The sequence below is a fragment of the Apus apus genome, chromosome 3, assembly GCF_020740795.1.
Source record: "Apus apus isolate bApuApu2 chromosome 3, bApuApu2.pri.cur, whole genome shotgun sequence".
Lineage (NCBI taxonomy): Eukaryota > Metazoa > Chordata > Aves > Apodiformes > Apodidae > Apus > Apus apus.
In genome coordinates this window covers 12864179-12889402 of record NC_067284.1, presented here as the reverse complement: position 1 = coordinate 12889402, position 25224 = coordinate 12864179, and the positions used below count along the sequence as shown (strand labels likewise).

At 40.9% G+C, this 25224-nt stretch overlaps 1 protein-coding gene across 1 annotated transcript in view; it reads left to right on the top strand.

Moving 5' to 3' along the window:
• The window catches only part of LOC127382291 (hormonally up-regulated neu tumor-associated kinase-like), a 92885-nt gene that overhangs the window by 5310 nt on the left and 62351 nt on the right, over positions 1–25224 (top strand). Inside the window, exons 3-8 of the mRNA XM_051613680.1 lie at positions 659–714; positions 1855–1993; positions 4351–4478; positions 6663–6798; positions 8684–8861; positions 15455–15674. Of these exons, the coding sequence (XP_051469640.1) occupies positions 659–714; positions 1855–1993; positions 4351–4478; positions 6663–6798; positions 8684–8861; positions 15455–15674 (857 nt within the window). The remainder of the gene's footprint in view (positions 1–658; positions 715–1854; positions 1994–4350; positions 4479–6662; positions 6799–8683; positions 8862–15454; positions 15675–25224) is intronic.

Here is a 25224-nt window from a genome sequence, read left to right as displayed (position 1 = left end):
CAGTGGAGCAATATTCCAGCTTTTGGTTTGAATTTGTAAGGATATAAATGTTCCCACAATAATCAAGTAAGTGCCTGAGCCAGCTGACATTATTTTTTCTGCAGCTCCGAATTACATCCTCCTGCAGGGGTGGCTGATACTGGTTGACCCTGTTTACATAAACATCACTGAAGAGATGTCCCCACCTTCAGGATATCTGTCCCTGACCCAGCTTTGGTACACAAGATCTTACTTTCCACTTGCCTCCTTATCCTTCATAGCTCTCAGGCATGATTTACTCAAAGCAGAAATACTCAACAGTGTACAGTAGTTCAAAACCAAAACCACTGAGAGTACAAGTACACTCAACTTTTTTTTTTACTCAAAAGAAGAAATAAATGCTGCACTTTTTTTTTTTTTAAATGCACCAATAGAATGGATGATTCCTAAAGTGAACGGTCTATGTAAAATATATACTTATAAAACATTCCCTGAAATACAGAAAACTTCCATTTTCCCAGCTGAAAACTTCAGGAAGGAATAAGGATCTTGTTACAATTGTAGGCAGTGCTGTGCAGAACTATTGTTTTTATTTCAATTAAACTTCGCTAAAAACTATCTGTAAATGGTTAGCTGGGACATTAGGCATCTTATAGTTTGTTTTCTGTCTTCATTTCAGGGACCTAAAAATTGAAAACTTTCTTCTTGATGAGAACAACAACATCAAAATTGTTGGTAAGTGCACATTACCTGTGAAGTTTGTTACCAGCTTTTTTTGGTGTGGCTTTCAGTGACAGTTCAGTTACAATTTAAACACTACATTTTATGAGTGAGCTTGTGATTATTCAATAAACATATTGGAGCCTTTAGAATAAATAAAAGTTATGATGTATAACTTAACAGCTTGTTTATTTGAGCTTTAACTAAAACATATTTTTCAGAGAACAAGGAAAACAATTTTGCCTGTTGTTTTCCCTTGTGTATTGCTGGAGAAGCAAGAAACAATTACAGCTTTTATGTGTAGAAAGCTGTTCCTAGCAGAAGTGATTTGTAGACAAAGAAATAAATCTTCTGGGGTGAAATGCAGGTACGGCTGCATTAGTTTCTGTCGAGTCATTACTCCAACTAGAAATGTCATCATTTGGTATGTGTAAAAAAAAAAAATAAATACTGTTTTGGTCACTAACAGAAACCTTGCTGGAGTTGTGAAACAAACATTTATAAAAATGAGGGAATTTGCACCAAGCAGTTAACACAGCTCAGAAAAAAAATCAGTTTTATTCTATGGAAACCACACAGAAAAATCCCCGCCGGGGAAGCTCACTTCTAGAGACGCCAAATGTTTAACCCAGGGTTTCCCAAACTTTTAAAAGCTTAACACCTCTGAGAAAAAAGGCACCAACTCTTCACCCCTGTTTTATAGCCAGCCGGTCCTTTACAATCACACCTCCCTCTTCCCTCCCCCTTGCACACATGCACATACACAGCAAAAAAGGCTTAAGTTAGCACATTTTACCCCCCGTTTACAATGGGCTAAAGCACACCCAGCTGAGCCGAATGCTGAAGCTCATTAAGCCTTGGTAATACATCTGTGAGGCTGTGCTCTTGTGCTCACTTATGGTCAGCTGAGGCAAACTGGAAGAGCTCAACCAAAATCAACCCAAGGAGGCCCACGGCTGGGTATCTTCACTGTTACCCCTCTGCTAATTCCTGGCACATTTATTTGAACCCAAATTGGAATCCCCAGCTGAGATCTCACCAGATGCTAAAGCCAGCTGCTATTTTCATCTTTCTCCTTTCTTTAGCCAGTTGCTAAAGTTACGCTATTTTGAGAAGACATTAGAACCTCTTTGTCTTTGTTTTTGCGACTGTCAGATTTTGGACTGAGCAATACTGCAAAGTTCCAGGGTCTCTCTCAGGAGCTGCTACACACCCAGTGTGGAAGCCCAGCTTACGCTGCCCCAGAACTCCTTGCTAACAGGAAATATGGTCCAAAGGTGGATGTTTGGTCCATGTAAGTAGATCCACTTGAATAAAAACATACTTATTTCACATTTCAGATGCCTTAATGACAGCAAAACCTTAGTAACCTTAGAACCGTTTACTGAGCTCACTCTGTTAATAAACATCACGTAACAGGTCAAGGGCTGTATAAAAGTTACATATGGTCCTTGGTGTTTAAAATAGACATATTCTGCATTTTAGGCATGAAACAGGTTTACAGTTTAAATCTGAATTGTTCACACTGTCTTAGCAGAAAAGAGAATTCTGATGGACAAAAATACTAATTAGAAAGATAAGTTGCCTCAATTGTCACAAAATAAATAAAGGACTCCAGAATCAAAATATTTCACTGTAGTGCAGAAATACTGACCTTATGCAGCAGGGCTGGCAAGGCATCATTGCAACAGGAACTAGACAGCTATGTAGTCAGAACCATGTTCAGAAAACCAACCAGATTCAACTGCAATGCAGCTAAGGCTCCTGTGAGGCAACAGCAATGCCTGTTTTGCCTAAGCATGACTTCTGTGCATAAGATTTTAAAGATTCTTTGGAGGACTGGAAAGTGATTAGTCCTCATGCATCAGCTGAGGAAAAAGCTGCTCAGGTAGCTCAGTTGGATAAAGATAGTCTGTCATAGCTAATAAACTTTCAAGTTGAACATACCATCAGATTCCATCTACAATTAAATACTAATTGTGCTACTGTTAGCTATCTACATTTTGTGCACAAGGTTTTAAAAGAGATTTCAGGAAAGCAGCTCCATCTATTCCCCAAATTCCTTGGGGGTTTCCCCATCCAGTAGGCTAATGAAAAAAAACTACTGCAGTTTAAAGCACCAATCATGTATATCATCACCAGCAATCTAAAGTGCATGGTAGCATTTGCAATGTTGAAAAGAAAAACGTGTTTAATGTTGTAATGACATTAGAGAGCCATTTGCACTGCATGTTACTCCCAGTCATCAGAGAATATTTAGGAGCCCTTCTCTCACTTCAACTCGAGCTACATATAATCCACATGCTAGTGTGTATTACAGAATGACAATCGTTGCTACTTCAGCCAACTCCATGTTGTTTAATTGCAGCATGTTTTCTTTCTATCTCTGTGGATTTGGTTTTTTTACTCAAATAATTAATCATGAAAGTTTTGGAAAGTATTACACTCAAAGACTAGATTTATCGGAAGGTTTGGTAAAGCAAGAAGAGTTGACCTCACCTACATGTAGCCATTTAACAACCAGGCATCTGGGTTACACCAAGCAGTTAGTGCTGTTATTGTGAGTGATAATTCCTGATATCTAGATTTTAGATGGTTAAAGTGAGACAAGTTAAGTCCTGGTCAAGAGTAATAAAGAGCATTTATCCATATGTTGCTGGTTCAAATGCAACCCAATGCAACATTTAGAAAAAGTTGCCATCAACTGCTCATGGGTTTTTAATGGTGCTGTGATTTTCTTATGGTTTTTCAACCATTTGAAAACACTAAAAAAAAAGATTGTAATTGTGCACAACACAAACAGGTCTGTTTCCCAGATAACATTGTCATCACATGTACTAATGTACCAACGCGATCAATTAAATTAGAATTGCCTGTATACCAAAAATTACTGTGTCAACTGGGTTCAGTAGAGTAACAGTAAAGGATGGGGAAGTGCTGTTGTGGTGGCACAGCTCAGCCAGAGCAAGGAAGTACCATGGAGAGTGTTCAAGGAAACCTCCCCATTCCCAAACTCAGGACAGCCAAGCAACTTTTCCAAACGTTGGCACCTCTCCAAACTGAATGGCAAACCTTCACAAAGTTTGCTGATCACTCCTAGCAGACTGTTAGTCTTCTGCAAGAGTTAAAGTTTTAAGTCTTTAGCCAACAGCAAGCTGTTACCAAACGAATGCCTTCTAGGCGTAAGTCACACCTAATTTAGCAATCTGAGCAAAGCAAGAAGAACTGAATTACTATTTGGAACAGGATCTATCGCATCAGTCCCAGCTCTGTGTTGTCACTCAGCCTCCAAACCAAAATGCTTTTTTCTGATGGGCTGGGTACACTACACTGACACTCCAATGAGCTTATTTTAAAAATAAACAGCAGGTTTCCACTTTCAACACTGCAGGTTTTCCAGTCACTCACTGTAGAGTCTGTTTTACACACACTTCCCACAACATTCTTTTCTAGATAAAATGGCATTTGCACAAAGAAAAAAAAGGCATAAGATGTGTGTTCAGTACAAATTGCTGTTTAGAGGTAATTTATAACCTTGTTCTTGATACTGAAGGCAAATCTCTGAAGCCTGACTTATAGCTTTGTGGGATTTTAAAAATAATATTTATTAGCATTATACAAAACTCTGATGTTTGTCTTTTTCTTTGGCAGAGGTGTAAGCATGTTTGCTATGCTAACCGGCACATTACCCTTCACAGTGGAACCTTTTAATATCAAGCAACTACATCAAAAGATGTTAATTGGAGAAATCAGCCCTATTCCATCAGATATCTCCCCTGGTAAAGCACTCCAATCTTTATAAAAAAATACTGAGGTATAAACTGTTTAGCCCATGTAATAAAGTTAATTAAGCCATAACACAATCTTCTGGAAAGTAAGAGGAACCTTTTCCAGTTGCTTTGTTTGCATTTCAAAATAACTTGTGTGTGCCTCAAGCAAGATCTCTGGATCTCAGGTTAATAGGAAAATAACACTGTTGCCTCTTCAAAAGACCACTGTTCTTGGTTCTTATTTACAGGAGGAATAAAATATTCGTTGCTTTAACCTAAGTGAAGCAGCTGTGTAGAAAATGAAAACACTGTCATGTTTAGTATGTCCCATGCTCTGTGTCAGAGTTAGGCATTCTTTCCCAATTTTCCCAAAAATCAGTTATCAAAACCTTAGATAATTTTTCCTGAAGAGCTTATATTTTGGCTACAGACAGAACCCACAACACTGAGATAATTAAAGAAATGGGAGGGCTATTTTTTTTTAAGAGTCTGTTCATGGTTTTCATGAGAAAAGACTGAAATACAACATTTTTCACTGAATTTGATTGACAGTCTTTAATGAGTCCATGGAGTCTTATAGGACAACTGGGAAAGACAGTTTCCAAAAACTCTACCCTGAATTTACAGCCTGTGGCTCTAAAACCCAGGAGTCCTGTTGGTGTATACACACTCCTGGTTAACAGTCCAAAATTTACTTCCTCAAAGCTCAAAATTCTGCTGCATTGCAATGATTTCTAGACACATCTGACTTTAGTCCCTGATTTCTCTCCACCTCACCTGGCAACTTCTCTGTTGACTGTCACAGGCTTGGCACTCTTCTCACAGCCCTTATCGTGCAGCTTCACTGATCAAGTCAGAAAACAAAGCAGAATGAGATATGTTTTGCCTGCCTACCTACCAGCATGACTTCAGATCTCCCCATCATTTTCAGCAGCTTTGCTCTCATGTTAGGCAAGAATGAGCCAAGGAAGCAGGATTAGCTCCAGTGGCTGCCTGCAGCCAAGTGCTGGGAAGCAGCAGGCAGCTCCAGACCTAGCTAGCTGGATCTAGTCTGGAGTTACAGTATTAAGATGACATGACTGTGATGATTCAGTTTCTTTTTTTCCCCCAGTAAATAGTATGAGGATATCTACCATAGCTGTCCAGAATATTTGTACATTAATCTCTCATTCATCTTTCTTTGGAGATTGGTTACAAGATAGCAGTTCCATTTTTCTACAAGCCCTTCATAGCTGCAATTATTGTATTTCTATTTTTTCTTATTTATGCTATTGTTATAGCTTCTACTAATAAATGCATTATCTATGCTTTTCTACAAAGGCCACACAGTTAGTGGAAGATTGCGGATAACTCCATTGTTCACTTGCCCACTGGGAATTTAGTGAGAGAGCAGTAGTAAACAAGCTTTGCATACTTTAGATCTAAATTCTTCTGAAGGAGATTACAAGTGAAAGGAGCAGTATGTTCTCAGTTTAATGCTCACTTGTCATTTTGCTGATTTCAAAACATCCCCAAGGAATAAGGAAGAATTCAGTAGAATTTTCCCAAGAAGAATCAAAAAAAGAGGGACTTTTTGCAGTGTTGGAGCTGGGTGACAGACATACAGGTATGTTTGAGCCTTCTCTGTCCCAGCTCTAGGAAGCCAAAGTACAACACACCATCTGAGCACCTGGGTCCATCTCCTTCCTTCCAGATAAAACCAGAGAGTTTTATCAATGAGATTATCTTCTTTGTGTGCACAGTGTAACTCCTGGGTAGTCAACTGGCATAGGAGGCCTCTTCTCAGAGCCTTGATCAAATGCTGAGTGAGCAAAATGCTGAGGTTGCTATTGATGCCATAGGCTGCATTCACTGGGGTAAGTCAAGCAAATTAGAAAGCAAGCTCCAGTGCTGTATCTATAGCAGCATCCACAGATCCATAGTGTGCCTGCTGGCATGGCTTGGCCCATGCTGCTCACCCTGATCAGGCACCCTTGGGGGAACAGAGACAGCACATGTGACTGCTGCAGCCTCAGAGGAGAGACAGAGCTGGTTTGTTTGGCAGAGGTAGCCCTGAAGACTGGATTTTAGCAGAGGTTCTTACAATGTGGAGGAGAGGGGTAAATACCACATTTCTGAAAATGAAAAATGTTGCGCTGCCCAAATAATCAGATACTGCTAGTAAAGAAGCCATTTCATCTGAACACTGTACAGGAGCTGTACACTTCATGCAGTCCTTACTTGAGCCTGACCCTGCCAAGAGGCCTGGAGTCAAAGAAGCAATAAAAGACAAATGGTTGAACGAAGGCTTCACCAGGAAAATAGTGAAATCTGCTGCCTATGAGAACAGGTAACGAATTGCACATCTGTCTTTTACCTTGGGTTTCAGGATTTGAGGGAGAAGTGTTAGGGGTTTTAGGAAATGTTGTTGTTTGTTTGTTTTGGGAGATTTTGCTACATGCTCAGGGCTGTTCCAAAATGATAGAATTTTATTTCAGAAAACACCACATCAACTTTTCTAACCATGTAGACGTTTTATATAAGAAACATCCTCATAGAACAGCTTACATCCTTGCATCAATAATTTTGTTCTCAACATGCCTCACTCGTGCCACTAATTTATAGACAGTGTGCTTCTAATCCTTTCCTGCAAAACTACATCTCACATGCGCACCGGAGGGAAGGGCATTTTTATATTGCACTGATGTTCTTGTTATTCTAATAATTTTTATTCTCATCTGTCTTTACAACTGGCCTTAACCAGTCTCCATTTTTTCTTAGCAAGCCGCTTTACGGTTTAACGTTATTATAAAAGTTTGAAACAGATATGTGCAACATGACACTTCACATAAACATTGCCAACTTTTGAGATGTTATTCATCTTTCAGATTGGGAGACTGCCAAGTATAGTTTGCATGTCTCTAAATACCTAATTTCAGTGACTGACCTTTTACATGTTCCTCACAGCTGAAATAGCTAGTCATGGGTCAACTATTTTGTGCCCAGATCACTCTGTAAAAGTCATTAGATTACACCAACCTAAAAAGGAGGAATTTGACCATGTGCAATGGTGTCTACAGGACACATGGCAGGTTTTTGTACTACAGTCCAGGCAATCTACTGTCAGTCGCAGCCAGGGCTATTAGAATTCTATGTACAAATTGTTCATTTCTCTGAGAATTGCCCACCCTTTCCACCTCTGCCCTCCTTCCCACCCCTCTGATGTGTCTGTGCCCATTCATACTGAAATTTGAAAAAACCCACAGAATCATAGAATTGTCACAGTTGATAAAGAACTCTAAGACCACTTCATCCAAACATCAATACTGCCCCTGCCTCCCAAAAAAACCAAACCAAACCAAACAAAAAACCAACCCTCAACAGCCTCCCTGGGTAGCCCATTCCAGCACCTGACCGCTCTTTCAGTAAAGAAATTATTGTTACTATCTAGCCTAACCCTTCCCTGGTGTAACTTCAGGCCATTTCCTCTAGTCTTATCCTTACTTAGTGGAGAGAAGAGGCCAACACCCATGTCCCTAAACCTCCTTTCAGGTAGTTGTAGAGAGCAATAAGGTTTCCCCTCAGCTTCCTCTCTCCAGACTAAACAATCTCAATTCCTTCAACCTGTCCTCAGTGTCTTCGGTGTCTCAGAATCCAACACTGTCATAGTTCTAAAATGCCTTTCCTATATTTTACTACTCACAGAGTCTTGTGAGTAAAGGAATTACCATTATAACATAACCAGTTTAATTTCACAATCTTATTTACATAAAAATCCTCCTGTACTTTCCCATAGTTCTTTTTTTGGCCTTTGAGATTTTCCTGCCTTTGGGGCTTTTTCTGTCTTCTTACGCACACACACTATCTCCCCGTTAATCCATTTGAGACTGCTGTACTGAGAACCAAAATACACACACTAGGTTAGAAGGAGAAAATGCTGATTTCCATCTTTTGAGTTTTGAAGCTTAATCCTGGGGGGTGTTCTTTCAGGGTATTCAATTATATTAACAATAAGATACTTAATAATGCAGTAATGGAGCCTCAGCCCAGCAGTCAAGTTAGAGTAGCCAGGCAGAGGATTTTTGCACAACTCTGTGTTGTAATTTGCCTGTACAATTAATTGATTTAGCCTACTCCAGCTACATCACAAGAAGTGTGCTGCCCACTTACTGTAAATTCTGACATCGTACCTGAACACACCATTTGTATTCAAATACTTTTTCCTAACATTTCAGACTCTGCCCCAGTGAACTGAATCCTGTTGTTTTAAACTACATGACAGAAATAATGGACTTCAGACTTTCAGAAGTTATCAATGTTTTAATAAATAACACACCCTGTGCTGCCATGGCTTCTTATTGCTTATTGCTGAAGAAACTGCTCAGGTACCAGAAAGACTGCAAAAGAGCCCAGGTAAGATATCATGATCATGACAAGGATGCAGTGCTCCCTGTATTCTTATGAAGAACATCATGAAAGCCACACAGCACATGTGATAAAAGGTGGTTGTCCATGGAATGGAGACAAAACTCACCAAAAATAATAATGAAACTGCAGATCTGAGTGCAGCCTCAGGAAACCTACATTCTGGCATTCTCAGAGGTGATTATTTTAAGAGCTTTTTTCACAGAGATAAATATACATTTTTTATGATTAATGGATTTTAAAAACGGGCTGCTCGTTGTAATGGGAATGAGAAGTATTTTGCTTTACATAGAAGATCACTTTTCCATTGGAAAAAGGAGCATTAGCATCTTAGTTAATTCTCCATCCCTTCGCTTTCTGACTGGTCCATGATGGCTTGATACAAAGTCTGGGGAGGTAAGTGGAAGCTGTGAAAGCTGTAAAATCTTTTCTCGGCATCTTTTTTTGTTTGTTTGTTTGGGGGTTTTTTGTTTTGTTTTGTTTTTGTATTTTTACCACTGCATCTTATACTCACACTCCAGCTCTGGCTCACTGAGGAACATGGAGTGAAATCAGAGGGTACAAGAATTTTAAAATAAATTTAGAAAATTATGTTAATCGCCGGTAAGGCCACAATTAGTTAAAAAGGCTGTAAGCTTTTCTTTTTACAACCGTCTCCACTAAGGGGTTCACAGTTCAGTCATAAAAATTTTGCTTCAGGCAGAAACTGGGCAGACAGGAAGCCAAATTCCAGCTTCTAACACACAAGTGCAATGGGAAAAGTTTCAGCTACAAAACAACACACATCAGCGATTAGCCTCCCATTCAAAGCCTTCACCCTGGAGAAGCTGTATTTTGAGAAGGTCCAGTTGGCTCCTCTAGAAATTATTTAGATGAACTTGAGCAGATCCAGATCTCCATCCCAGCACAGCGCCCCAAGGTCACAACAGCCTGGGCAGTGTTTGCAGGCAGAGCCATAACTCAAAAATATGAGTTCATGAGCATGTGTGTGTGCTTGCTTAGGGGAAGGAGGCTTTCCTCCACATATGTGATTTTTTTCATATTATAATTCTAAATTGGATCTGCTAACTCGTAAGTCACTCAAAACGAGCCATATTGTGAAGGCTATTGACCAGCTTTCTTGAATCTCAGGGTATCAAGCTGATTTACAGCCCCCAGAGATCTAGCCTTCCAGGCAAGTGGTAGCATTTCATGTCCTTTGTGACCTCTTTCAACATCCTACCTGGGTAGAAGAGGGAAGCGATCATGTGCATAAAGTAAGTTACAAGCTGATTAAGAGGCTGTGCTGCTTCCTGCCACCCTCTTAAGACAGAGAGTCAAGCTGAATTCAAGCCCAGACCACAAAAATGGCTCTCAATGTTAGGTACTAACAGTATGGACTATTGTTTTGAAGTCCTAGTATATGAATATTTACTCGTCAGGCTGGAGGTTTTGGTAGAGCAAGGAGAAAAAGAGGGGAAGTTTAACTTCACTCTCACAGAATCACAGATTGGCTGAGGTTGGCAGGGACCTCTGGAGGTCACCTGATCCAAATACCTGCTTCAGCAGGGCCACCTAGAGCTGGCTGCTCAGGACCATGTCCAAGTGGCTTTTTAGTAACTCCAAGGCTGGAGACTCCACAGCCTCCACAGCCTCCCTGCTTCAGGGCAACCTGAATCAGTGCTCAATCATCCTCACAGTGAAAACATGTTTCCTGATGTCCAGAGAGAACCTCCTGTGTTTCAGTTTATGACCATTGCCTCTGATCCTGTCACTGGGCACCACTGAAAAGAGCCTGGCCCCATCCTCTTTGCACCCTCTCTTCAGCTATTTATATAACTTGATGAAATCCCCCAGAGCCTCTCTAGGCTGAACACTCCCATCTCTGACAGCCTCTCCTCATAGGAGGGAAGTTCCTCAGTCATCTTTGTGGTCCTTTGGTGGGCTCTCTCTGGTATGTCCATGTCTCTCTTCTTCTGGGGATCCCAGAACTGGACAGAGTACTTCAGGTGTGGCCTCACCAGCACTGAGTAGAGAGGCTAGATCACTTTCCTCAGACTGCTGGCCATGCTGTTCCTGATGCAGCCCAGGATACTATATGCCTTCTTTGCAGCAAGGGGATATTGCTGGCTCATGTGCAACCTGGTGTCCACCAGGAACGTTTCTGTCAAGCTACAGTCCAGCTGGGTATGCCCCAGCATGTCCTGGTGCCTGGGGTTTGCACTTCCCCGTGTTGAACTAAACCTGGAAGGGGCATACCTAACATGTGAACTGGGTACACTTTCTGGGGTCTGTTAGGTTCTGTCATATCACAGCTCCTCATTTCTACACCTCCCCACTGCCCCCTTCCACCTAACTCCCAGGTGTGCACTTCTTCTGTACCACCAAATGCTGCTGATCTGCATGTTTGATGTGGGGATTTTAAAACTTGCATTTAAGCAGACAGAATCTCCCTTTGGCAGCTTTGCAGGGAAATGTCTCACTTCTAGGAGGACAGCTTTACTGAGAACCTGAAATATGGGCACAAGCCAGATGCCTGGATTTGGCAGACTGGATTATATCATAAATAATACTTTCTAGTATCTGTAACTAAGACACAGAAACTAGGAAATTAGAAAAGACCACTTCATACCATCCTCCCCATCATTAAAAGTTTGTGTCCTCTTGTTTATTTAGCACAGGGCTTGTAAATGCTACTTTATAACTCATAAACTCAAAACCTGCTCTTAATGTCATTTAGAGATCATATAACCATAGAATGCCAGGTTGGAAAGGACCTCAAGGATCATCTGGTCCAACTGTTCCAGGTAGGAATATGGTTTAGGTGAGAGAGTCTCAGGAGATGCTGTTTTGGCCCAGGACAATTTCATTTTTAGGGCCTTATTCTGTTATCAGAGTGTTTGTAATACCCATAGTTTTTTTTCCCATATAGTCATTCTACATTGCTTGTTTCTTAATGTCAACCCTCTACTTCCCCTTACATTCTTCTGTATGACAAAAATTAATGTTTCTTGCTTGCTAGAAACTAGGCTCTGCAAATGTTTGTAGTTAATAATTGTTACCTCTCAGTAGCTTCTTATTCAAGCCTTATACACAATTAGTCTGTGCAATCCCTTCTCACAGGGAGCTCTTTCATATCAATATCATGACTACCAGTGCTACTCCTCTCTTGCCAGTTTCTCCAATAATATTTCCATTGCCCAGAAATGCTGGGTTTGGGGGAAAAAAAAAAAAAAAAAAGGAATAGAGGAGGAAAGGCTGGCTAAGAAATCAAATTGGGATTTCTTACTCAATGCTCTTTTCCCTCTGGCCTGTTCTTCAGCAAAAGCTACTTTATGCACATGCTTACACAATGGCAAAACTTAGCCCTGAGCATATGCGAAGTATATAGGGAAAAGAAAAGAATGCATCTGTTGGATCCCAAGGCAGAGCCCCACACGGGTGGCATGACGTTTTTGGGCAGAGGCACAGCCAAGAGCAGCCCCCAGCTCCCCTGGAGCCGAGCCCACGCTGCGCTGGCCTGGCTCTAGGAGGAGGCAGCTGGCAGGGCACTATCTTGGAGGGAGGATTCTCTGCTTTGGTCTAAAAGAGGCCAAATTCAACCACCTCTTTGGCAGGCTGCAATGCGCATCTCTGACCACCCGGCCACAGAGGGTTGACTCTGAGAAGAAGCATAAAGATTTTTAAGAGAGTGTAAGGGGGAAATTTCTCACTTTTTTTTTTTTTTTAATATATCTTCTTGTTGAGATCCTGATAATGTTACTGAAGCTTCATTACAACAGCATGAGTATTTGATATTTGTATTACAAATTATGCCAAGGATATTTCAAAACACATAGATAGATGATCTTTCTATTCTGTGTAATGCCAACTATTTGCTATTTATTGCTAGCAGTGTGTGATCCGTCATTAAATCACATAATTTCCTTTCAGCTCTCCAGATTTGCAGATATATGCATCTGCTTTAACTTTAGGTATATGAATAGTTTCACTGAGCTCAACAAGACAACTTGTGTGCTTAAAACTGAAGCACAAAAATTAGCATTTGCATCAAATTGAGTGCAAATTTAAATCTAAATCAATGAAGCAAATAAATCACAACTAACAGTCACAGCTAAAACGAAGTTCCCTGAAAATAAATTGCAACTCATTTACATTATTTCTTTCTAGGACTGTAAAAGATATTGGGTAATCTTGTCTTCCTATGAAAAGAGATATTTACAGATAGCTAATATTTAGAAAGAACTAAATTTATGGTAAAATAAAAAGCCACTCTAGTATTTTTTTTTTTTAACTAAAAACCTCCCATCAAGTGGGTTGTATGGAATGTTGGCATCTGGGTCTTATGAAAATTCTGCAGAAAAAGAACCAAACATATCAAATATTAACACAAACAAAAAGTATTTGCATTCATGACAATGTTCATTAATAATATGCAAGAAAAAATTCCACCCACACAATCAGCCCAAAACATTGTTTGGAATTCCAACACATATTCACAAACCACTGCATTCGACTCATTCCAGGCAGCAGACTACACTATGATTTTTCACACAACACCAAAGAATATAAAATTTCCTAAGGACAAATTTTCAGTAGACCTTCTAATTTGGAGCTGCAAAAAAGCCTGTGGAAATTATTTTTCATGTACAAAAACCCCCTGTGTTTGAAAAACCGGCACAAGCAATTGCATTTACAATTCCTTGTATACACCAGTTAACATTTCTACATGCAAATAATAGTTTTGGTGGATGAAAACAGATGTGATTCTCATTTTTCTGGGTGCAATTAGAGAAGTCTACTGAAAGCTTGACCCTGAAAAAACCGTAAGATCCTTTCCATGTTCAAATTTGAGCCGTAAGTCATTGGATAAACTTAAAACACAGGCTGTCCTTTTATGCATCGTAATTTCTCCAAGCAATGTATTTACATTTTATGTGTTCTGTTGTAGGAGAGGGAGCCTTAATGATTACAATTTGCCATCCAGAACTTTATAGCTAGTCCTTGCAGAAAATAGCATTTCTGCCAAAAAGCTTCCTGCCCAGGTGCTTAACCAATTAGCTCTTAAGAGGTCTGGCAGTAAAACCAGTCATGGCAAGTTTTCTGATATACTGTATATAAGGTGACAGCTTGCAAAATGTAAGATGAAAATTTGTTTTCTTAACTAGCAGTTTGTAAAATCCTGGGAGACTACTTGATTGCATAGCCTAAAATGCTTATGACATCTCCAATTCCCAATTGATCTAGCGTGGTTTTAGCAATATGTTGTCAACTTAAACATATTGTGTTTCTTTTAATAAATACTTTAAAAATAATTTCCTTAATTGTGATTGGATACTGCAAATATGTAGGAAAGAGGGAGTAACCCCACAAGTTTGAGGTTTGGAGGCCTTCAAATTTTTCCAAACATTTTTGCTAACTCACAAAATACATGCAGTCTTTCAAAAGTGCCTTTTCTTCACAAAATACACCCACTTTTTATAATGGCATGTTGGATTAAAAACATATTTTTCACAAGGGGAGTACTTTGCAATGCAGAGAACAGAAGATTAATATACCATAGTAAAACAAATGACTTATCTGATTGTGGAAGCCAAAAGGTTGTATTATGCGGGGATGGCAGTGAAAAGATCAAAACTCACTGCAGATAATCCTTGAAGTGGCACCTGCGTAACAGCAAAGTGGGTCTGTCAAAGATGATATAGAGAATATGCAAAAAAGGCTTGGTATTGAACTGGAATATCTGTGTAGGTAGTCAACACACTTCAGAAATTTCATTTCAGGAGTACCAGACCTGAAAGAAGACAGTCTTTGGCAGAAGCAGCACATAGGAGTTGGTACTGTGGTAGGGGATTTATTTCATAGTTCAACCCTTGCATTTTCACAAGATTTTGATACCTAAAACTCAGCATGCATGAGGCTACCATAGTGAGGACTCTCAAAACTTGGATCATGGGATAGACAAGTGTCCTAAATATGAAAACACACCCCCACATGTATGTAGGATGCACATAGGAGTAAAGTAGTGCAGCAGGAGAGAGTTCTAGAGCCCATACTTGTGTCAGGATGCTCAGTCCTGTTACCACAACTCAATGGAGGTCTTCCTGCTGCAATCCCACTGCAAAGCCTTCCCAGGACTGGGCTAGCCTTGTGCTGTCTGCCTTTCCTCACAGCAGACAACAGACCCCCATCTTCCTCCTGCATCAGGGGATGGCTCACAGCATCCTGTAATGTTTTTGCTCTGCAGCATGAGCTCTGTGCTATCCTGGTCTCCCTTAGACATCTAATAGCAGACTCCATGAGCCATCAGTTTTGAAGGAAGTGCAACGGGCTCTCCAAAGACAGAAACTGCAGTGGGTTTTCATGAAAACTTGCTCCCTATGGTCTGTGTGGTAAAAGGCAGGTTCTGCCAGCTCATGTGCTGCTGGGTTTCAGGAATAACCTCTGGCATGGGGTTTGCTGAAATGAAGAAGTGGTGTGTGGAACTAAGGCTTGTGTGAAAACAGAATTTCCCGTTGCCCATGTTATACTGTGATATCCTTCAAAGTTCAAGCTACTTCTTGGTTCTATACTAATCAATTGTTGTCTGATCATTTTTGCAGAGGGAAAATGAAGTTGAAAAACGTGACATTAATCTCGATAAATGTTTGAATAAGGAGTCAGAAATTCAGATTTCCCAAAAATCTGAAATGGACACTCTAGACAACCTCAGGAATTATCACATTAGGATATTTCCTTCTGTACTAAACCTGGCAATGCCAGATGCTATTCAAGAAGACGAGATTGCAATTACACTGGAAAACCAAGAAAATTTGCCAGAAGGTACTGTTCTGAAATACAGTCTTGGCAACTGAGTCTGAAAGGGCACTGGGGTATCTGGCTGGGTAAAAACATGAACACAGTTCCTGAAAATGCCATAGAAATATCCTGCCACTTTGATTTGAAATTACAAGTATTCTGAGTTACTGTTTCCCAGCCTCAAGTTTTGAGATTGATTTAATGTCTATCACGTGAAAATAAAATAAAATAAAATAAATCAGGTGAATACCTGATCCAGTTTATACTCTACAGGTAAATGTTCAAGACCAGGTTGGATGGGGCCCTGAGCAACCTGATCTAGTGGAAAGGAGTCCCTGCCCTAGCAGGAGGGTTGGAAGTAGATGATCTTTAAGGTCCCTTCCAACTCAAACTATTCTATGATTCTATGATTACAAATAACTATCCCATGTCATTGTGCAGGTTGGTTTGTTTAGAGTCACTTTGGGATAGTACTAGGACTGCTAAGGCACTTCCAAGAACAGACATCTATGAGTAAAAAAAATGAAATTACTTACATTCCTAGGATGAGTGTGAAGAGGTGCAAGTGTTACAAGTTGACTGTACTCAAGAAGAGTTTGCAATCACGTCCATGGCACTATTTTCCATAGTCTCAAAAAATAGAGGAGATGCACGATACCAGATAATCAAACTCCAGATTTGAATTTAGACTTATTTCTGCTTATGAATGTGATAAAAAGCCTCAGAGGTGTAAATTAATAATAGCCACTAAAATTAAGCCAGGCAACTTTATGCTGAGGTGCTCATTTAAGACTGTTCACCCAAGCCAAAAATTGCATATTACTTACCTCCAGGTCACCATCTGCTTTAAATCCTTAGTGCAAAATTTTATTCTATGTCAAGATCTACTTTTATTTGTGCCTTGACAAGTAATGGCATTTGTATTGTTGGGTGAAGCTGTTTTGATACTAACATGTTATTTTTTTCTTGAAAATACCATTCCAGCAGAAGCTGATCTCATTTACTCTATATTCTATTTAGTTTCCAAGTTTGCAGGTAGAGAGTTGGTTTACCTTGGACCTCCTAAGTCATCAAGCAAAAGTACACAATGTGACTCCATGTATCAGCCACTTTTGGACTTTCAGGAGAATCTCAATGATTATGAAGATTTGACTGAAGCCAGAAAGCCATGTCCTCATGAGAAATCACCATCCACACCAGCAAATAACCAACCTCACTCTTCAAACGTCCAAGCAAAGACGTATATAAGCAAAGTACCTCCCTCATCCCTATTGGAAAACAGAATTACTACCAGGAGTCCTTTACCTCATCAGGACATGAGGTTTAAAGACCTTCTGAAGGCAGTAGATGACAATATTTACATCCCAACATGGTGGTACTCTGGTAAAGAGGGCTCTGAACTCCTGATGACTGACTCTCCCAAGCTGCCACCTTTCCCCAGGCTGCGACAAGCTGCCTTGAGGGAAAGCCTGGATAGAAAGATTTCCTGGCTGGGGGCATCACAACAACATACAAATATCTGCCCTCTGGTTTTAGTCAATGGTTCAAAACCACCAGCCTTCCCCATGTCCCAACAGCAAACATTCACTGTGAGAAGTATAAGGCAGTCTAAAGAAAATCCAACTCATTTTTGCCACAAGAAAAGTAAGAAGAACTTTATCCAACTCAGACACACACCTACAACTACAGAACTAAATCTTCCCGCTCTATCTCCACCATATCAAACCAGGTTGGGGAAAAAAACAGAGATTCTAAGATTAAATTTTGCATAAATAAAACACCCAGAGAGCATCAGAAGAAAGTATATGAAAGGGCAGGACAGAAGCAAAGATGGACAGCAATAGTTAGTGAGAAAAGGAAGGAAGTAAGATTAATCCAATTTTAAAACGAGATGCCTCCAAACAGAAAGAAGGGTTATATGATGTAAGCTGTGCATCCTCTGATATCCATCAAACATTGTGCTACAAATTTTGTGAAGCTCAACAAAGATGCTGATAAACAGATCCCACTGTCACAGAACAACACCAAGCATATTTAGGCAAAACTGGACACTGCAGGCAGAAGATAGGACTTTAAATATTTTGTATGGTCCCAAACTTGTGTCACATGTACTTTTGCATTTCATTTGGGAAATAAACTTTGTTGGGCAATTTTCATTAAGCTGTGAATATGATGCAGAGGGTAAACAAAGTGTAATAATGATAGAATAACCCATTTTGAAGTGACTGGTATAATAAATAAAATAGCCATGGCACTGATCTTTTCTTTAGCTGTCTTGTTAGTTTTAACTGTGTGTATTCTAATTAATGGAGATCATGCAACCTAACTTCCCTAAAAAGACCAAATCAATTTTCCTTTTAGATTTGACAGCTTAATTAGGACTTCATATTTGTAACTGTGTGCCTTTGCAATGGTTGTCCCTTACTATTGAAAACACATATTTGCTTGCAGTTTCAATGATTTATGCTTCTTAGCTAGATTTTCATAGTACTAAGCTCATTCTGTCTTCAAACCAGGTTTGTATCAGTTTAAATACCTTAACTTCAACAGTTTTTAACTTGTCTCCAGCAGAGGTGAGAATACAATTGGAGTCTTCATATCTGCTGCTCTGTAAGCTCACATGTAGAAGTAAAAGATGTGCAAAGGTTTTCTAAGCAATACTAGACAGATATACAAAGAACAGCAGCAAGGAAAAGCCACAGGAAAAGTAGCTATAATCCTATGTAACAAGTTGCCAAGTAATAAGTGATGGAACAAGTGATGGAACAAGTGATAGAACAAGTGATAGAACAAAAGGAAATGGCCTCAAGTTGTGCCAAGGGAGGTTTAGACTTGATGTAAGGAAAAATTACTTTACTGGAAGGGTTGTCAGGCATTGGACCAGTTGCCCAGGGAAGCGGTTGTGTCACCATCCCTGGAGGTATTCAAAAGTTGTGTAGACGTGGTGTTCAGGGGTGTGGTTTAGTGGTCTTGTCCAACCAAAACAATTCTATGATTCTGTGAGCTGAAACCAAGGTTTTATCAGACAAGCACTGCAGTAAACATTTGGTCACATGGAGTGGGACCAAACCCGCCATCCCATTTTCTCTCACACCAGGACCACATCCACAGGGTGAGCTCTTCATGGTCCATGCAGTTCCTGCACAAGCATGTGATGCCACCTCAGAGGGGGTAGCTCAAGATTCGCTATCCCCTCAGCTGGGCTGAAACAGCTATCGCAGAGCCCTGCTCTCTGCCAGCCCTGAAGCAACCTCTGACTCACTGACCTGCTTTCAACTCAGTGCATCTTTGCTAAGCAGGGCCTACAGGGCAAATGCACAGCTGCAGCTGAGTAGCTGGAAAGGAAGGACAGGGAGCATAGGCAGGAATTTTCTATGCCAGCTTCACCACCGAAGAAAACACACTGTGTAACTTTGTTCCCTGTGTGTGGCTGCAAGTGGCACCTGGGATCACAGCTGAGCTAAGTGGAAAGGCTAGTGCCTCTGCACAGTGCTTTTCTTCAAAGCTTAAAGTCTCCTGACAGCATAACAGCACATGTAGTCACTCCAAAATCTGGTCGGAATGACCCAAGCTGGAAAGAAATTTACTATTAAAAATGCTTGGTGATTGCAGCACAATTTGGCAGAACATGGCCAGGAAGCAGGTACATGTGCAGCAGGTGACAAGGAAGCCCAAACCCAGCAGTTTCCCTCATGCACACTCGAGCTAATGAGCAGCACAGGGGCCATTTGCTTATAAATCTGGCACCATGCAATTCACAACCTAGAGGTAGCTGAGTGATTTCCAGATAATGTTTTTCTCAGAAAATCTGATTTCCTTAGAAGTTTGAAAATGTTTATGTCTCAAATAGTTTTTTAGCTTTGAATTGCCCTTACAAAACACTTTTTGTTTGAATATACAGTTTGAAACAAATGGTTTTAGTTGTAAGTTGACATTTCAATTTACTATTTCCTTTCACAATGCTGAAACGCTTCATTCAAACCATAAATGTCTAAAAGTTGTTACCTCCACATCATTTTTTTTCCAAGAAAAATTTCTTTCCTTGACACTTTTTAATATTTTGTCTTTATACTCTAATTCCAGATGACAATAACATAAAACTGCTTAATTTATTTTTTTCTCTGAGTCAAAACTCCATTTTCCAAACAGTTCTACCACCATCATCCAGCTCCTGAGTGAGCCCTTGGAAAGAGGAGAGCAAGAGGAACTTATTCTTCTCCTTTACCAACTCAGTGCAGGTGTGTCTATGCAGGTTCAAAGAAGCCAACAGCCACAGAACACCCATTCTGCACTAAAAGCCCAGAAAGATAAGTGTTAAGTGACTGTGCACCAAGACCCGGGTGCAGAAGAGACAGCTCTTCCTGGAAGAGCTCCAAACTGTGATGCCTTCATCCTCCTGTGGCCTCAGCTGCCTCCAGCCCCTCTGCTGGGCTGTGGCAGAGAAAGTGGGTTTCTAAGGGGTGGGACACTTAAAAGCAGTTGGAGAAAACATCCAAGTCTTTGCAGGGTGCCTGCCACCTGCCTATTCTTTCCATCTTCAAGACAACATGTTTTTGTGATGGATTGGCACTGGCTACAAACCAGATGCCCACCAAAGCCTCTCTATCACTCCCCTCCTCAACTGGAGGGGGGGAAAAATTTATAATAAAAGGCTCATGGGTTAAGATAAGGACAGGGCAAAACAGACTCAACTTGGGGAAACCAGTTTAATTTATTACCAATCAAATCAGAGTAGGATAATGAGAAAGAAAAATCAAATCTGAAAACAACTTCCCCCCGGACCCTCCTTCCTGGGCTCAGCTTCACTCCCAATTTTCTCTTGCTCTTCCCCCACAGCAGTGCAGGGGGATGGGAAATGGGAGTCAGTTCATCACATGTTTTCTCTGCCATTCCTTCCTGCTCAGGGGCAGGACTCCTCACACTATTCTCTGGCTCCAGTCTGTGGTCCCTCCCTTGGGAGACAGTCCTCCACAAACTTCTCTAACATGAGTCCTTCCCACAGGCTGGACTTCTTCATTAATTGCTCCGTCATGAGTCCCTTCCACGGGGTGCAGCCCTTCAGGAACAGACCGCTCCAGCATGGGTCCCCCAGAGGGTCACAAGTCCTGCCAGCAAACTTGCTTCAGTGTGGGCTTCTCTCTCCATGGGGCCACAGGTCCTGCCAGAAGCCTGCTCCAATGTGGGCTTCCCATGGGGTCATCACCCTCCTTCAAGCATCTACCTGCTCTGGTGTGGGGTACTTCACAGGCTACAGGTGGATCTCAGCTCCACTGTGGACCTCCCTAGGCTGCAGGGGGACAGCCTGCCCCACCGTGGTCTTCACCACTGGCTGCAGGGGAATCTCTGCTCAGTTGCCAGGAGCACCCTCTGCTCCTTCTTCTTCACCGAACTTGATGTCTGTAGGCTTGGTGTGTTCACATAGTCTCACTCCTCTCTCCAGCTGCCATTTATGCTTCAGGGATGTGATGTCTGCAGAAAGAAGTGAGGGGCTCTGGAACTCATCCTTTTATTTAACAATGTAAAGAAAAAAATACGCTTCTAACTAAGGAGAGGGACATCATTGCTGGGCAAGAAAATGTACATTAGGGTGCCTTTGGCAAGAAATGCACTGAGTCATGCACAGCAGTGTTCAACCAGTGCAGTTCCGGTGGGGGGAACAGGAGGGAGCTGAATGCCTTGCACAGGAGTCCCACAGCATCCCAGCAGAGGAAGGTTTATTTAAAAACCTAACACTGATAAAAAGCCAATGCTAATAAGATGCAAGGCAAGGTGAAGCAGAATGGCAAGACTTTCACACCTACTCTCTCACATCTGGTAGCAGAAACATAACAGCGTCCCAAAAAGACAGCATCCAAAGGAGCCTCTAGCTACTTCATTACACCTATAGAAGTCCCTTGTACAACCAAAATTCACACAGAGTCTCTGCTTGGACCGATGTGGGATCTTTCTGTTCTTCAAGTCAGTCTCCATAAGTGGATCCTGCTATTTGCATGATCTGTCAATGCAATCATGAGAGATTCCCAGCCCCCCATTTCATAGGTTTTCCATTTACACATAGGAAATTACACCTTTTACTACTATCCTGTTTCTGAGCCATATTAATAAGTTCAACTGCTTTATGTATCACTGGTTTCAACACTGCTCTGCTTTTCAAATCACAACTGATTTCATGTCAGCAGAAGAATTTCAAACCACAGGAAATTCTGTGGATGAAGTACAAATGTACACTTAGAAGCAGCTATCAGGAAGCCGAATCAAACCTACAGTTGGAAAAATTTGAAAAAAATGTTGCTGCTTTCATGCCACACTTTTAATTTCATCATTCTTTAAACACATAAGTGAACAAGATTAATAATTCAGGCAGTAAAGGACTTTATGTTTAGCCACTGAAAATCCCTTAATAATTCAGAAGTTCTGACATTAGATAGCCTTTGTTATGCTGACACATCCACTCTGAAGAGACATCAGGGTGACTGATCCATTCTCTCATAGCCCTCTCACGTTACAGACATGAACAACAAAACCCCACAAATCAGAAGCTCACAAAAACAGGAAAAGCAGCTCATGTTCACCTGTTGTCTGTGCCAGCAAGACCATGAGAAAGGGAAAACAGGTGTATTTTGCTTATTTCTTATAAACACAGTGTTAAAACTACAACACCTGATCTTCAGCCTAAGGAAATCCACTCCTTCGACCTCCCTGGGCTTTAAACATAGGGCATGTAAAAAGTTTAAGGCATTCAAAATATATTTATCATACAAAAGCCACTTTAGAAGAAATCGTTGTTTGTCAAACTCAAGGTGAGCTTGAGAAATATACAGACACATATTTTCTTCTATAAAGCAGCACTTACAATCCCTTTTATGTGACAAGCATTTGCCCCACCCATATATCTGAAACCAAAATCTTTCAGCACCACTGTGATAGTGAACTACAAATACCTTTCCTCTCTTTCATCACTTTTTCAGTTCTGGTCATTTTTTTGGGTTACAGATTATATAGATGGATACTACAGAAAAATGTCAGGTAGTGAACTTAAGAAATAGTGTCTTCTTAAGAATAAATAGGTGAGATTTCTCGTAGGAGTCTTGGTGAAAAAAAAATATTCCAGCATGAGAATCAGCACAGACCTTCCTACCAAGTTCACCATTTTTCTGGCTGTAGTGTTTGGGCTCTGGTCCTTCATACACTTGTATTTTGTTGCTAATTCATTAGAGAGAAAGTGAGAGAAGGCTTTCAGGAAAGAACTCTTTCCAGCTAGGAAGGAGCTACCATAGGGATTAAGACCCTGCCACCACTCAACAGAGTGAGCAGAGGGGCAAAGGCAACAAATAAAACTAAACACATGAGACATACTCAGGTTGAGATTCTGAAGAGCAATAGGGTCCTGCAGTGGGATGTCACTTAGGCAGCACAGAACAGAGGAGAAATCTCTGACTAAGATGGTTGTCTTAGTTTCTTTTGTAGACTCTTTTGTAGACTCTTTTGTAGTCAATGGAGATTATGAACATCTGGAAAAGAGACAGAGTAAATTAGTTTTGTAGATCATTGAATGGACTCCTCAAAGGCTGCCCAACTGCACTGCCATAAGGACACCTTGATCTAATGTTGTGGGGTTTGAGTTTGCATGGACTGGGGAATAAGGACAGAGCATTCACCTCATCTTATGCATGTTGTAGCCAGCAGGACTCTTTCCCAACCTCCACAGGAGCACAAAAGTAAGAGTCTTAAGTCTTTATCTGAAGCATATATCAAAGGCTTAGAAAGGTAGAAGGGAGGATCAAATATGTCCTTAAACCTTATCAGCTGCTTCTAGTCAGGCAGATATTTTACTTTGGACATCTGTATCTAGTAACTGCAACAGTTTTTTGAAGCCAGCAAGAAGACTGAAAACCACTTTTTACAGTCCTTTCTTAGAAAGCAAGTCCTCTGTAAAGAAGAAAGCAAGTATTCCCCTATTTAGACAAAAGAAGGATTTAAATATCAAGCCTATCCATTGCAGCAGCTTGAGCAGGCAATGTGAAGCATTAGGGACTATGTTACACAAGTCTTTTCTAAACTAATAAACACTTAACTCACATCAGCAGTTTCTACAGTACACTTCAATGGGACCAGAAAGGAAAGCAAGTATCCCCCCAGCAAAGGAGGAGCCCTTCAGTTCAGACCTTCAGGGTGTCTTTTCACTGAAGTTCTGCACACAAGCCCTTGTGGATATGGCAGCATTTCAAACTGCCAAGAGGTCTCTTTCACAAAACACAGCCTGACATCTGCCAGACAGCCACTCTTAGCCAGCCTACACTCGTTCCTAGCAGGACCATGAATTCCCACATTAAGGACACCCTGCTCTTTCTAGGCATTTCTACTTGCTGCTTCCCATATGCTTTAACAGCTCAGTGCCTCTATTGCAACTAAACCTAAAAATAACTCCCTGAGATGTATAAGCCACATACACTTACAGGCATTTACACACAGGCTAACATAGAGAGGTGTGGAAGATATTCTGTTACACGATGGGTGTGAAAGGTCACATAACACCTTCTGTGTTTGTGTATAATGCCTCCCTTTTAGTGCTGCTGGGCCACTCTCCCTCCTTGGACATCTAGTGAGGTAGATGAGTCATAGGGTACCAGCTCAAGCTGTTTTGCTATGACAGCCTTCTAGAGAAAGAAAACTATGTTCCAGTCACTTCACTGCTTTCATCAGGAGTAAGTAGGCTAATGACTCAATCCTGCAGCTGAGAAGAAAATTTATATTTGAGAAAACATGCCCCAAATTGTCGGAAATGCTTCAAGCATACCCTGAGTGACAGAGCACTGGAACAGGCTGCCCAGAGAGGTTGTGGAGTCTCCTTCACTGGAGACATTCCAAACCCGCCTGGACAAGTTCCTGTGTGATGTGCTGTAGGTGACCCTGCTCTAGCAGGGGGGTTGGACTAGATGATCTTTCGAGGTCCTTTCCAACCCCTAAGATTCTGTGATTCTGAGATTTGGTGATTCTGTGATTCTGCTCCAATGAACTTGTTCCTCTTCTCTTAACTTAATTATCTTCCTTCCACAAAAAAAGCAAGAAAGCATCCCTTGAGTTCCCAAAGGCAATCCTTTGAGAACAATGGACATTTGAGACATTTCTCTGTTCATAGAATATATATTAAAGATGGCAACATTTCCCAGAAAGCCTGGAAAACACTTAGCAGTGACTGAAAGTCAGTAAAATCATGACTGTCATATGGCTGTTATGTTATCCTGGTAGATATCAGCATGTAATAAGTATCAACTATTGAACACCTGAGCTCAAAAGGCACTAGTCAAAAGACTGCAGCTACAGCTCATACATTACACATCTCTACAAATACCAGAAAGAATTCATACATTGCTCTTTCTTGCTGCTTTCTCTGCAGGAGTCTCTTTGCTTCTGTGTCTAATTCTGCTTTTGTCCTGTGGGTACCATGGAAGAAATGCCAAGCACAGATTTCAATGTATAAACTCATTATGTGGCACCATAGGAGATCCTCATAGTACCCCAGTTTGGAAGTACTGACCAAAAATCAGCTTAGCAATAATTAAGAATTGGGATT